Here is a 14,936-nt window from a genome sequence, read left to right as displayed (position 1 = left end):
GCAGGACGGAGAGGAGAGAGAGAGAGAGAGAGAGAGAGAGAGAGAGAGAGAGAGAGAGAGAGAGAGAGAGAGGAGAAGCACCACACATTCTACCGGCAGGAGAAAGTCCCTTCAGACGGTTTGGTACGCTGGTGTCCCCTCACCTTTGGAATTTCGGAAGTTTATATCACGGACTGGGTGTCCCACCTTGAATGAAACCATCAATTTTTTTTTTTTTTTTTTTTTTTTTGACGAGCGTCAACGCCCCTGCATCGAAGGATAATTCACAAATCACGCAAATATTTTATAGTCCTATCTTGCACTCCATTCCCCTTATTCTCATCTACTTTGTTTTATTTTATTAGTTCTACGGTGTGCAATGCATGAGTCCTTTTATAATTTCTGCATATCTTGTAAATAAATACACCATATTGTTGTGTGTTTTCTATCTGTATGCTATACCCTGCTTTACAATCGTTGGTGCGGAACGGTTTTATCAAGCATTGAAAAGAACCTGACAATTCGAGTCCGAATTGTAATAACAATGAATTAAAATTAGAAGAGTAAATAGGCACATTCAAGTAGTCAAACATTCCCTCATGTCACATAAGGATAGGAACATTCTCGTTTTTATAAATTTTTTTCTTGTTCGCTTTAGAAACCGGGACAATTATTGTTACACACTACAGGATAGTGCGTAAAAGTAAAAGAGAGCACGTACAACGTAAAAGAAACACAATTTGGTGGATAATAAATAAGAACAATAAAAAAATTAATAGCTTAATGGCAATCCAACATTTTTACTATAGAGCAGTCCTGAACCACTAACTTTGAGTTTAACACACCAAAAAAATTGGAGTACCAAAAATGAAAATAAATTACTCAAGGTGATACAATATTTTCACAATTAACCAAGCAGTAAATTATTAACATCCACCATTTTTTGTGAAAACTGTCTTTTATCTTTTTAAAAATATATCTTTCTCTCTTTTTTTTATTACCCATCCTTTCACTCTCTGCCCCATTGTGTTTTATAATAACAAAAGAGCTGTTGACTGGTAGATGGCTGGGGGTGCTATGAGGTAGCCTAACATTTTACATTTCCAAATGCCATTAACTTAGCTGGACGTTAAAATGGGAGTCCATAAAAAATATGTTGCATTCATTCATTATTCAGGATAAGAAATCTTCTTGGGTGTTGTTCCACTTGGATTGTGCTGAATGCTGATATCTAATTCTTGCAACAGCAGGAACCCATTTAGTAAATGCGTTATCTTTTCACATCTAATCAAGGAAAACAGGGGGCTTATGATCTGTGCAGATCTCAGCAGAGGATTTATTATTTTGAATTCAGGTAGCAAAATGTTCAGCTGCAAAATTAATGTTACCATTTCCTTTTCTACATTAGTTTAATCATAATAAAGTTTATGGTCACCTTTTTGCAATAAAATGGTGCCAAACCCTGAATAATAGCTCCTTTAAAATTGGGTGCTTTAAGTACAAATGACATGCTTAACAATTTCTTCAGTGCCTCGAATGCCTGCTAGCACCAAGTGGCCACAAATATTTGTGGATCTTCTTACACAGGTCTGTCAAAATTTAAGGTAATTCCCTGTTATACTCAAGAAGCAATGCAGAGTACAGCCTGTCTGAGGGATTGGAAATTACAGGATACTTTCAACCCAGACCTGGCTGGGTGGGACAATGTCTTCCCATGACAAACTTCCTCTATGCACTCTCCCAGGTATCAATGAAGATTATGATGCCATCTAAAGTAGTCATAATCCCATCCATCCCTTGCACAAGGCAAGTGGTCATTTGTTGGAAAGTTCCTTGGGCATTCAAACAGTTCTAGTGGAGTCAAAAAAAGATATTTCGCCGATCATATCCATAAGGGGAATACACCAATAGCACAGCCTTTGAGCATATAAAGTATGGTGCATTTCCAATGGTGTTGCTGCAGCTGTCGATCCTAGCCAGGGAAAGGAATCTGATTTCGTTACTTTCTTGATTTTTCTGTAGTCTGTGCATAAAAAAATTCCTCCATCGCGTTTTTCCACTAATACTCAGTGTGAACATTATACCAGTCTCCAGTTGCAGTAGCTTCTATTTACATATTGCTATACATCAGGTGTGTTGTCAGATTGGCTGTGACTCTCCTACATCTGCTTCAAGCACGATATTGTTTGTCCTGCCTGGACCGTCAGTGAATAGCCTAGAAGATTTAATGATACGGCCTGGCTGTCATATCGTTGTCATTTAGTAATAGGAATAATTTTTGATGTAAAATTCTGTAGGATTTCAGAATTAAAAACCCTGCCTCTAAAGGTTTCTCTTATAAGCTGGGTGTGTCTTGTAACCTTGCTGGAGGATCATTTTCTTCATCTTTCTCTACTGTTCTCAGCACTTTTCCTTACATTTTAAATTTATTGACTAAAATTTGTTGTCAACATTTTTACTACTTTTATGTCTTCTGTTTTGAAGCAGCAACACACATTGCCTAATGTTTTGTGTGTTGGTTGTTTGTTTCTTACTTAAAAGCCTTTTTCGAATTTTTGTGCTCATAGTGAGGTGTGATTACCACTTTGGCTATTGCTTGTTATTGTATCAGCAGTTGTTATAGTTTCACAATGCTGTAATGATGCCTTTGCAGTTCTCTCTCTCTCTCTCTCTCTCTCTCTCTCTCTCTCTCTCTCTCTCTCTCTCTCTCTCTCTCTCTCTCTCTCTCTCGTTAGAGCTGTCCATGCTAATTTTTCAGGTGTTTTCGTCTTCCCTTTGTCTTCATACATTTAACTAAAATTGGCAAGTTTTCTTGTTTATTCGAGCTTTACACAAAATACCTTAGTTGATTTAATATAGTTCCTCTTATTTTTTATGTTCTAAAATGTTTGCTTAGCTAACGTCTCTCTGTTTGTTCAGGATTGTTTTCCACCTATTTGTTCTATGTACATCTGTTTTACTGCATCTTACCATTCTTTAAGTAGTTTCTCTTCTAACAGAGTTCTTGTATACTCCCCACGTGTTAGTGTGAATATCTTAAGAGGACTCCATATACTACCAGACTAACTTGCCTGCAATCTTTTCTCATACACCCAAACACACCTTTGTATAGATATTGGTACTTAACTTTAGATGATCTTCATCATTGGATCTTCTCGACATATGAGTGGGGGGTCGGGTTTGGTTGGAAGGATTGCTAGCCCTCAGATGAGACAGAATGACACCGGGATTTTGTAACTTTCTGCCAGATTTGTAGCTTGGTTCTTTGCCCAGGACTTAGGTATTCTGAAGGTGAGTATTTTGTCCTTACTTAGCCAACTCTCAGCAGCCAGGAGTAGTACAAGATACAGGCCTAAGCAAGATCTGGTGACCTTTTGAACATGTTACCCATTGTAGGGGGGACTTCTCACTGAGGAAGTTAGGCCTTTATGCATAGCAATAGGGACAATCATGACAGCTGTGTCCATGTGCGTGACTCATGCCATAGATGTCTTGATCAAGTTCAGCCAAGAACATGGTTCTCAAGCAGTTTGCAGATACCATGTTGGCTGAACATTATCCAGCTGGTGGTGGGGGAAGGTGTCCATAAAGTCATGGTGCAATTTCAAACACTTGTAGCTTTGTAACTATAAATGATAGAATTAATCTGTAAAAAGGATAAGAAAGCTTGATGTATCTAGTTTTTCTATTCTTCTGAAATTTTATTTATTATTCTTTTATCAAAGTTTTTTGTACAGTTTCTTAAACTTCTTTTTCAGAACTGTTGTTGACCCATAGCTTCACTAGAAGAGAAAGTAAAGTATGTTCTTAGGTTGGCTGAACTAAAATGTACTGTCGCTGTCCAAAGAAAGGTGTACAACCTAGTAAAATAATCAAGCACCACAAAGGAATTGCCTAGCCATTCATAATGTATAATCAGTATTAATTTTTTCATTGAACTGATGACAGAAAGTAAGTCTTGTATGATAGTCCTCTTCTAACAACATATGATGCCTTTGGATTTTGTACCCTTTCATTTTAAGCTTTTTTCCACAGAATCTTATGCACAATAGATTTTGAAAGCCTCATCTCCAAAGATGCTCGTCTTAGACTCTTTCTCAGACTCCTTTCAAAGATTGTTCTACAGATACTAAAGTTCCTTCAATGACACATGGTCTGCCAGACTGTGGTATATCAATAACAGAACTTGTTTCATTAAGTTTCTTCATCCACCTGGCTATGCAATTCCTGTGTGGGGCTTCTTTATTATACTGAGTTATTAAGCTTCTTTGGATAGCAACAGTAGATTTTGGCTCAGCCAACCAAAGAACGTAGTTTACTTTCCCTTCTAAAGAAGCCATGGGTTAACAGCAGTTCTGAAAAAGTAGTTTCAGAAATTGTGAAAAATGTTTGCTAAAACAAATGATAAATAAAACTTCAGAAGAACAGAAAAACTAGACACATCAAACTTTCTTATTTTTTTTTTACAAATTAATTCTACCATGTATAGTTAGAAAGCTATAAGTATTTCAGATTGCACCATGACATTATGGACACCCTGTATATATATATATATATATATATATATATATATATATATATATATATATATATATGTGTGTGTGTGTGTATATATATATACAGGGTGTCCATAATATCATGGTGCAATCTGAAATAGTGTATAAATATACATACACACACACACACACATATATATATATATATATATATATATATATATATATATATATATATATATATATATATATATATATATATATATATATATATATATTAAGGATTTGGCTGACTAATTGCTGGCCTTTGAAAACTTGTGTCCGGTGCAGGGGCCTTTACATTGACATTAGCATTTTCCGTGGTTAGATACAGTGGGTATCCAACGCAGTCATACCTCCCGGTCACTATCAAGATGCCTGGAGACAACGTGACAGATTGGGGGAAGCTTTGTAATATCTGTGGATTCAGATGGCGGGGTCCTTAGAACATTGAACCCGACGGTGATGTCATGCTTCAAGGGAGCGTTTATTAAGTGAATGTGTGCATACGTGTGCTCTGTAATGTGTATACCATAGAGGAACCATAGAATGTTTATTCACTTCGATTTGTGGCTGGTGTGATCACTCTTTTGAGCTGTGTTGTGAATAAGAACAGGCACTTGGAGGGGCGGGATCCTGGCCATAGAATGTGAGCAAGATAACTCATTGATGCTTGTACCTTTTTCAGACATTATGTGGAATACCCATTTTATGTTGCAGTGAAACCCCTCTGTTCTTTATTATGCATTTTCCCGTTTAAAGTGTCTATTTCTTTATGCACCATTTCTGGTTTTAATATAAGCTATATTTCTTTTAACAGGAGTTCTGGTTGAGTCCTGTGAGGACTTGTATATTGGAAGTGGTGTTCTTTTTAACATACTATATGACATTTATTTTGGTCTAGGGTAATCATGTCCTTTTTATTTTGTTTGGTGACCGGGGTTGGTCTAGAATCATTAATTCAATTGATTGTGAGTCTGAGTTTCCTCTAGTTATGACTTCCATTTTGTGGGGGTGTGAGAGACTCCATTTCATGATCACAGCTTTTGCTGGAATGCTTTTGTTAATTTTGAAAATAAAGTCTAGTTTTGTATCTCGGCGTTTTAATCCGGTAAGCCTTTGTTTCAGGATTGATGCAATGAGAGGAGTTGATGAGAGAGAAAGAATGTGCTGACCCAGTGCTGGCCATTGCTACAGGAAAATCTTAGAGATATAAGATGATATGACATTGTTCTTAAAACAGATGTAGAAAGAGATTATGACCCTATGTGACCTTGTTTTAGGACATCATATATATATATATATATATATATATATGTATGTATGTATGTATGTATGTATGTATGTATGTATATAGATATATATATGTATATATATATATATATATATATATATAAAAAACAAGTAGTTGGCGCAAGCAGTACAGCATATCTCAGGACAGGGTGACAAGGAGATAGTCGGTCATCTGTAGGTGGTATTTATTTGCCGACGCGTTTCGTAACACTTTGTTACATCATCAAGGCTAAAAAGAAAATTTACAAATTAAAATACATGGAATAAAACTAACGACTTCAAAGAGTCTCAACATGCTATATAAATATACATTAAAACAAGACAGTTCATAAAAAGCACCTGCTAGACTAAAAGGTTGAAGACTGAATGACTAAAAAAGAAAAGGAAGCAGCAAAGAAAACTGGCTCAAGCCAGATACAACTGAACAGAGGTGGTGTGTGAGTTCAACTTAGGAACTAGCTGTTTTATGAATAACGATTCCAAAATTAGCAGTTCGTGTGGATGACTTGTTTGGCCCAAAACAGAGAAGTCAGAATAATCAATACTTGTATTACATATATTTGAATGATTTCTGATATTAGAAAATTCTGGATTGGACAATCTGCAACCAGTACGGTGACTAACACCTTTATGTGAATCTGCTCTGACCCTCAGCAATCGTTTAGTCGATCCCACGTAAGTCCCCAAATTACATCTGGGGCAAGTATATTTATATACGACTGACGATTGCATTATTGGGCAGATTCTATCCTTAAATTTAAAAGGGACCCTATTGTAAGTGGATTTTTGGTATTAAAATGACTTGCAACATGTTAAAATGTTTTTCTATTGCAGACTTCAGATTACTTCTAAATTTATCGTCTAGGACGTATGGGATAGCTGCATAGAGTTTCTTCCGTGGTACTGTACTTATAACAGCCGAGTGAGATAGTTTCTTATTTAAGAAATTCTTGCAGTGTTTAAAGAAAACATGAGATGGAAACCAATTATCAGTAAAATATTTGTGCAAGAAAATTATTTCTTTATGATAAGAGTCCCAAGAAGAGGTTGGAGTATAAGCCCTGTGGAGGAGAGTAAAAATTGAATTTAGTTTAAAATAATAAAAACAAGCACTATAAAAGTTTGAACCCAGACCAGTAAAAGTCTTTTTTCTAAAAACGGAAGTGTTAAAACTGTCATTATGTCGGAACACCAAAACATCCAAGAATGGTAATTGATTATTGTCCTCTCTTTCTAATGTAAACTTAATATTCCATAGGTTAAAAAATCAACCTTTCAATATTGATATCAGCAAATTACAAACGCAATTATCGGATATTTCTCAACAAGCTTTTAGAAAACTGACTACCAGTTGGACACCTTTTTTTAAGAGAACGGACTTGAATATTCTGAAGAACTTGGCAAAAAACGAAAATTTGGTAATTACTAAACCTGATAAGGGTAGAGGTACTGTTATCTTAAATAGAGATGATTATATCAGTAAAATGGAGTCTATTCTCAGTGATGGAAGCAAGTTTCAAAAAATCGGTAACCCTGATTGCAAACATATATTTAAAGTTGAAGATAAAATCAATAGGTTTTTAAAAGAACTTAATACCAAAAATATCATCAATAAAGATACTTATGAAGAGTTACATTGCTCAGGTACGTCGTTTGGAATTTTATATGGTCTGCCTAAAATACACAAAGACGGAATTCCAATGAGACCAATATTGTCATCAATCCACGCTCCTAACTATAAATTAGCCAAATATTTAGTACCACTATTAGAACAATTGACTTCTAACCAGCACACTTTAAAAAACTCCGAGGAGTTCAAATCATTTATTTTATGCCAAGACTCTGATTTATATATGACTAGTTATGATGTTGAGTCATTATTTACAAATGTCCCAGTGGAGGAAACAATTGAAGTTATTTTAGATAAAATTTTTATCGAACCCAATGACACTTATTTTAATTATGATCGTTGTCTTTTTAAGAAATTGTTGGAGTTAGCAGTGCTGGACACTGCTTTTATTTTTAATGGTTGTTTGTATAAACAGGTAGATGGGATGGCAATGGGATCACCTCTAGGCCCCACGTTTTCCAACATATTCATGTGCTCCCTGGAGGAGCGCATGTTGGAAAATTGCCCCCTTAGCTTTTATCCTCTTGTATATAAACGGTTTGTCGATGACACCTTCGTTCTTTTCAAATCACCTTTTCATGCTGATCAGTTCCTCTCGTACATTAACGAAGTACATCCGAATATTAAGTTTACATTAGAAAGAGAGGACAATAATCAATTACCATTCTTGGATGTTTTGGTGTTCCGACATAATGACAGTTTTAACACTTCCGTTTTTAGAAAAAAGACTTTTACTGGTCTGGGTTCAAACTTTTATAGTGCTTGTTTTTATTATTTTAAACTAAATTCAATTTTTACTCTCCTCCACAGGGCTTATACTCTAACCTCTTCTTGGGACTCTTATCATAAAGAAATAATTTTCTTGCACAAATATTTTACTGATAATTGGTTTCCATCTCATGTTTTCTTTAAACACTGCAAGAATTTCTTAAATAAGAAACTATCTCACTCGGCTGTTATAAGTACAGTACCACGGAAGAAACTCTATGCAGCTATCCCATACGTCCTAGACGATAAATTTAGAAGTAATCTGAAGTCTGCAATAGAAAAACATTTTAACATGTTGCAAGTCATTTTAATACCAAAAAATCCACTTACAATAGGGTCCCTTTTTAAATTTAAGGATAGAATCTGCCCAATAATGCAATCGTCAGTCGTATATAAATATACTTGCCCCAGATGTAATTTGGGGACTTACGTGGGATCGACTAAACGATTGCTGAGGGTCAGAGCAGATTCACATAAAGGTGTTAGTCACCGTACTGGTTGCAGATTGTCCAATCCAGAATTTTCTAATATCAGAAATCATTCAAATATATGTAATACAAGTATTGATTATTCTGACTTCTCTGTTTTGGGCCAAACAAGTCATCCACACGAACTGCTAATTTTGGAATCGTTATTCATAAAACAGCTAGTTCCTAAGTTGAACTCACACACCACCTCTGTTCAGTTGTATCTGGCTTGAGCCAGTTTTCTTTGCTGCTTCCTTTTCTCTTTTAGTCATTCAGTCTTCAACCTTTTAGTCTAGCAGGTGCTTTTTATGAACTGTCTTGTTTTAATGTATATTTATATAGCATGTTGAGACTCTCTTGAAGTCGTTAGTTTTATTCCATGTATTTTAATTTGTAAATTTTCTTTTTTAGCCTTGATGATGTAACAAAGTGTTACTAAAACGCGTCGGCAAATAAATACCACCTACAGATGACCGACTATCTCCTTGTCACCCTGTCCTGAGATATATATATATATATATATATATATATATATATATATATGTATATATATATATATATATGTATATATATATATATATATATATATATATATATATATATATATATATATATATATATATATATATATATATATCATAAACTGGGTGTCTTGGTTGGGGGAAGAATGGAACGATTTTAAAGTTAGTGACTGCAAAGGGACCAATTGCACCCAGATTATGAGCAAAGAAAAAGTTATTGGAAACTTACCTTAGATTTTCATGGATTTACAATTAAAGGAGGCAGGTCGCCATTTGGAATTAGAATTCTTTTATAAATTTACAGGGGTTTATTTACAGAGACTTTAGCAATGAGACAAGGAGACAAGCAAAACGACATGGTAGTCAATGGGCAGACTCATTAATTGGACACATAGAACAATAATGCAATGGTTGGCAACAAGCAAGCTGATTAATAAGGGGACCAATGTGCAATACAATTATTCCAGTTACAATAAAAATGGTTTAGTCATGCCCTGATTACACTAAATAGTCTCAGTTAGATGCTGCAAACAGATTGAACTCCAGGATGGGGAAAATAATTCATATAAAACTGTTGGCGAAGCCACAACGGATTTCAAGGATCGGCCTGCATCCAGGAATGTTTTCAGGCTTGAAAGGCAGTCAAAATTATTAGGCACAGAGCACACGGATTGGTTGGTCTCCCCTGTAAGAGAGGTTATCGATTAGACGGCGGCATACACTGAAGGAACTTGAATTCCCTTATAAATGTTACCTGTTCACATGTTAAATATTAACCACTACGTAGCCCAGCAGATAATTATGATGAAATCACGTAGGCACAATATGGGAATCGTAGCTGCGTGGGCTTTAACAATGAACATGTGATCGCACTAACACAAAGAGTAAATTTAACACTGGTGTTGCTTAGCCTAAATTTGCCCTTAAGTTGCACTGGGAGAAGGATAAATGGGTGATTATCACGGGATCTCTACTGAAAATCAAGGCACATTAATGGCGAGATATGGGAGGCTGGGCAGGACTCTTACAAAGGAGGATTGCTTTGTGGGGGGGAAGGAGTTAAAGTTTAAAGAAATGGAATTTTAAGGAGTTTAAGTAAAAGGGGGGAAGGGCTGGTTTACTGACTATTTGCGAGGTACACACCTTGTCGGATAATTGCGGTGCCAGCACTCAACACCAGCTATTTCTCGCGATAGGTTCAACCAGTTAGCGGAGGAAAATGGCGGAGCGTCCGTCGAGAAGAAAGTTGAGACTAGTACTGGCTTTTCAAAGCCAACGGCGTCTTGTAGGGCTTCATCGTTAGTCCGACATCCCTGCAAATATGTCAAGAGAACCAGCAAAGAGGGCAGAGGAAAAGCACTCTTAGAGTTAAGTGCTTTAAGATTAAAATCCTACCTGTCCCCTAGTTTTAATATGCCTATTTGACCTTCCCCATACCTAAATACTCCCACCTCACGTGATGGGGGTGAGAAGGGGGGTCCTATTGTTTCTCGGGCCGAACGATTTTAGGGGGGAGGAAAGAGGGGGGGCCGGGAGTGAAGGAAAGCCCACGCTAACTACTGGGGCTAACGGCTTTTATCTGGTTCAAATATTCTCACGGCTACAACCTGCCATATTGGCACCCGACAACGCTAACTAAGACAAAAATTTATCACTATGCTAACTAGATCACAGCTAAATAGGAGGGAGGAATCGTAAATCCTTGACAATATATATATATATATATATATATATATATATATATATATATATATATATATATATATATATATATATATATATATATATATATATATATATATATATATATATATATATATATATATATGTACATTTATACACAATATATACATACATATATACACACACAAACACTATATATATATATATATATATATATATATATATATATATATATATATATATATATATATATATATATATATATATATATATATATATATATATATACATACATAACTTTCGTTGAAAGCAACTGCTTAGTGACATCAATAAGTTTCTTGCAGGTATCTTCATACCGTCTGAGTTTTTCTGATTTTTGTTCGTCAATTTCTAGTGAAAAATACGCAGACTTCTTTCTTCCATTTATTGATTTTTGTCGCGACAGCTGTTTCGCCTTTATGGCATTATCAAGTTACTGGTGACTTACAATGCGGCCTTTCGGCCTGTTATATCGTCATGAGTTCTGGGTACTGGTTGGTTAGGGGATTAACAGTTTAATAATTTCAGGGTGTTGTTTTGGGTACAGAGAGCATGTATGACTACAAAAGTTTAAACATATTGTTAAATAAATAATCAAAATATAATACCATGTGCTAGTGTTTCCTAAAATTTTGTGTTTAAAATTTAGTAAAGTCTTAAATGTTAGTTTGCAAATACAGAAAATAAGGTACAAAAGTAAATAAAATTTAGAACATATGTAAATGGTACAAATAAACAAGTGTCTCTTTGCACATAAATGTGTAAAATATCAAATTTGCATGTATGTGTGCATCCAAAGGTTCTGCGTTGATTAACAGTTGGAGGTTTGTGTTGGGTGGGGCCTCAGTGACTTGAGCAAGCATGTTACTTGGTCTTCGCTGGGCGCTCTCGTATCCCCTAAGGGTCAGTTTCTGGATAGTGATGCTTACGGCGTCGACTACTGATTGGCGTCCACAGTTACCTCTCTGTGTACGACCTTGGTGCCTTCTATCAGCTCTTGTAGAGATGGCTTCATGTCATGAATGTCTATGTAATGTTGATGAATAGCCCCTTGATTTCTATGAGCCAGCATGCATCTCCAAAGGGTCGTTGTAGTGTGCCCGATGTAGCTTTGTTTGTGCGATTTACACATCTCCTCTGGACAAACGAATTTGTAAACTACGTTCGTGCACATCTTCAGGCGCCCCGGAGCGGTGCTGTTCTTCAGTATTAGGGATGCTACAAGGTTCGGCTTACTATATATTCTGAGGCTTATTTTGTGGTAAGGGGCTTTTGGGGTTATGCCTCTGTTTACTATCCCACATGGTGCTCGGCATTCCTCCTTGTATGCAGACCCAAAATGTAGGCGATGGTATATAATCGGACTCTCTTCCTTTTTCATTGTCGTGTTGGATTGGCAGAATTCAACCATTTTCTTTTTTGTTGCAGTTTCGATGATTTGGTCTGCATAGCCGTTGTCTGTCAACAATTGGCGAATTTTGTCCAGTTTATTGTGTATGGTGTATGTCTCTCCATGATGTGCTGTGTGTGAAGGCTCTATTTACGCACGCACTCACGACAGACTTTTTATATGTCTCCGGGCATTGGTAGAAATGCCATGATAGCTAAAAAAGCTAGTGATTAGAGACACGACAGAATACAAATTCACCATGTAGAGAAAACCAACATTTTTACTTTCATACATTCACTTTTTTAGCTATCATGACATTCCTATCAAGACTGCCATAGCCATCAATTTATTCCTAAGAGCCTTACGGATTTGCTCAATGGATTTCCTGAAAAAGGAAATTGAACTAATCCGTAAGCAGCTGTCATCTTTAAAGTGCCCTGGCCATATAACTGAGAAAGTGATCCACAAAGCTAACATAATCTTCTACCGTCCCCCTCAAAACAAGACTAGAGAGACACCCAACAATAAAATAAAAATCCACAACTGGATAGGATTGGAAACTAGCACTTTTGTTTTTACCTACCCAAATACCTTAGCCAAATTCCTGGTTAACGTCCAACAAAAGACAGTCTCCAAAGACACAGGAGTATACGAAATCCCTTGCCTCAACTGTGACCAATCTTATATCGGCATTACAGGTAAATCACCGCCCCCCCACCCCCGAGATTAATACAGCATAAACGTACAGTTAGGTACAGACAGCAGAGCTCAGCTGTTTTTAACCACATAAATAACCTTAGTCACAGAATAAACTGGCATTTGTCACGCACAATTTATAGCAGCAATTGTCGGTTCAAAAGCCAGATGGTAGAATCAGCTTTGATTAAGCAAAGGAACACGATGAACCTCTCAAAAGGAGTCTGGGACTCAGATATTATAGATAAAATCTTCCCCCAACCAGCAATTAAGACGATTAAAGAGAAATTGTCAACTGGAGTGACGTAATGGCTGACCTATGGACCTTTTGGTATAAATACTGCTTTTCTGTAACTCTTCTCATTCACTACTTGCCTGAAGAGAAACAGTTGCTCTCTGAAATGTAGCATTTACTTTCTACATTTTGGCATTTTTATGGGCTCTTATATATATATATATATATATATATATATATATATATATATATATATATATATATATATATATATATATATATATATATATATATATATATATATATTTTTACCTCTGAACTTTCAAGAGAGATATAAGGAGATATGTACTCCATCATATATATGCATATTGAATTCAGGTTTTCATACTTAGGATCGATATCAACCCACCTCCACCATGATAGCTGACTGGTATATTTGTCATACGTAGTTATTTATGAATTTTGTCCTATACTCAGTGATTTTTTTTCATTAAAAATATTATGGTATATGTTAAAAAAATTCATATACTAAATACATATATACAGTATGTATGTATGTATGTATATATATATATATATATATATATATATATATATATATATATATATATATATATATATATATATATATTACTCTTATTAAGCTTCAGTAAGACTAAGACTGGATGGTTTACATCCCAGGTTCTTGAACTGACAAAGTACAAGCTTTGGGAAAACCAGTCTTCTTCTTCAGGTAACGATGCACTTGGTATCTGAAGAAGAAGTCTGTATGTCTTTAAAAGCTCGTACTTTGTAAACTAAAGAATCTTAAATTACAGCCATCCATAATTGTACGCAGTGAAGTGGTGTGGCTGTTTTGATATATATATATATATATATATATATATATATATATATATATATATATATATATATATATATATATATATATATATATATATATATATTATATACTTACAGAAATACTTTGTGACTTGTAAGCATTGTGTCAAACTAGGCAGCACACTTCACTGAGTCATTTAATTTATTTCAAGGCTTTATTATAATTTACAACATTTTTTCCCTTGTGCAGTTCCTCCTAGAAGAGTAAGAGTGTCTTGGAAGTTGGAGGGGTCCGATAAGACGAGTGCTAAGGATCACAGAGCTGGACCGTTTCTCGAGAAGAGTCGACCAACTTTAATCTGCTCTAATGATGACGGTAAACATTGTCATTTCTGTTCTTATTAAATCTTTTAGTATAAATGTTTACATATAGCTCAGATTTTTGATTGCCTTCTTTTATTCAGACTTTTCCATTCCGGCTGGCTTAACTTCTCTCTCTCTCTCTCTCTCTCTCTCTCTCTCTCTCTCTCTCTCTCTCTCTCTCTCTCTCTCTCTCTCTCATATTTGTATTATACACATGTTCTCCACTCTCTGTCTTTCTATCATTCACTTGGATAACTCGTGAGCTTAATAAAAGTGCACATCCAATAAAATGATTTTTGATTCGTCATTCCACGCCTTTGACTTCATATTTTCATTATGATTTTCTCCCCCGGTGAATGCATCCGCATTTTACATCCATTCAGCCCGTTTCAACTTTTGCCGTGTTAATATCCTATAACACGACGAAGCCCTTAGCTATACGAAGAAGCCAATCAAAATGTTCTAGTTGCAATCTATCTTTGTTCTATTGATTTCTTTGTCTTGCAATATTGCAT

The 14,936-nt window shown here is 35.5% G+C and overlaps 1 protein-coding gene across 1 annotated transcript in view; it reads left to right on the top strand.

Annotated features, from left to right (window-relative positions):
• LOC136851922 (uncharacterized) overlaps positions 1-14,936 on the top strand; it is a 489,330-nt gene that overhangs the window by 164,967 nt on the left and 309,427 nt on the right. Inside the window, exon 4 of the mRNA XM_067126612.1 lies at positions 14,309-14,434. Coding sequence (XP_066982713.1) covers positions 14,309-14,434 — 126 coding nt within the window. The remainder of the gene's footprint in view (positions 1-14,308; positions 14,435-14,936) is intronic.

The sequence above is a fragment of the Macrobrachium rosenbergii genome, chromosome 1 (assembly GCF_040412425.1).
Source record: "Macrobrachium rosenbergii isolate ZJJX-2024 chromosome 1, ASM4041242v1, whole genome shotgun sequence".
Classification (NCBI taxonomy): Eukaryota; Metazoa; Arthropoda; class Malacostraca; order Decapoda; family Palaemonidae; genus Macrobrachium; species Macrobrachium rosenbergii.
This window is presented reverse-complemented; position numbering and strand designations above follow the sequence as displayed.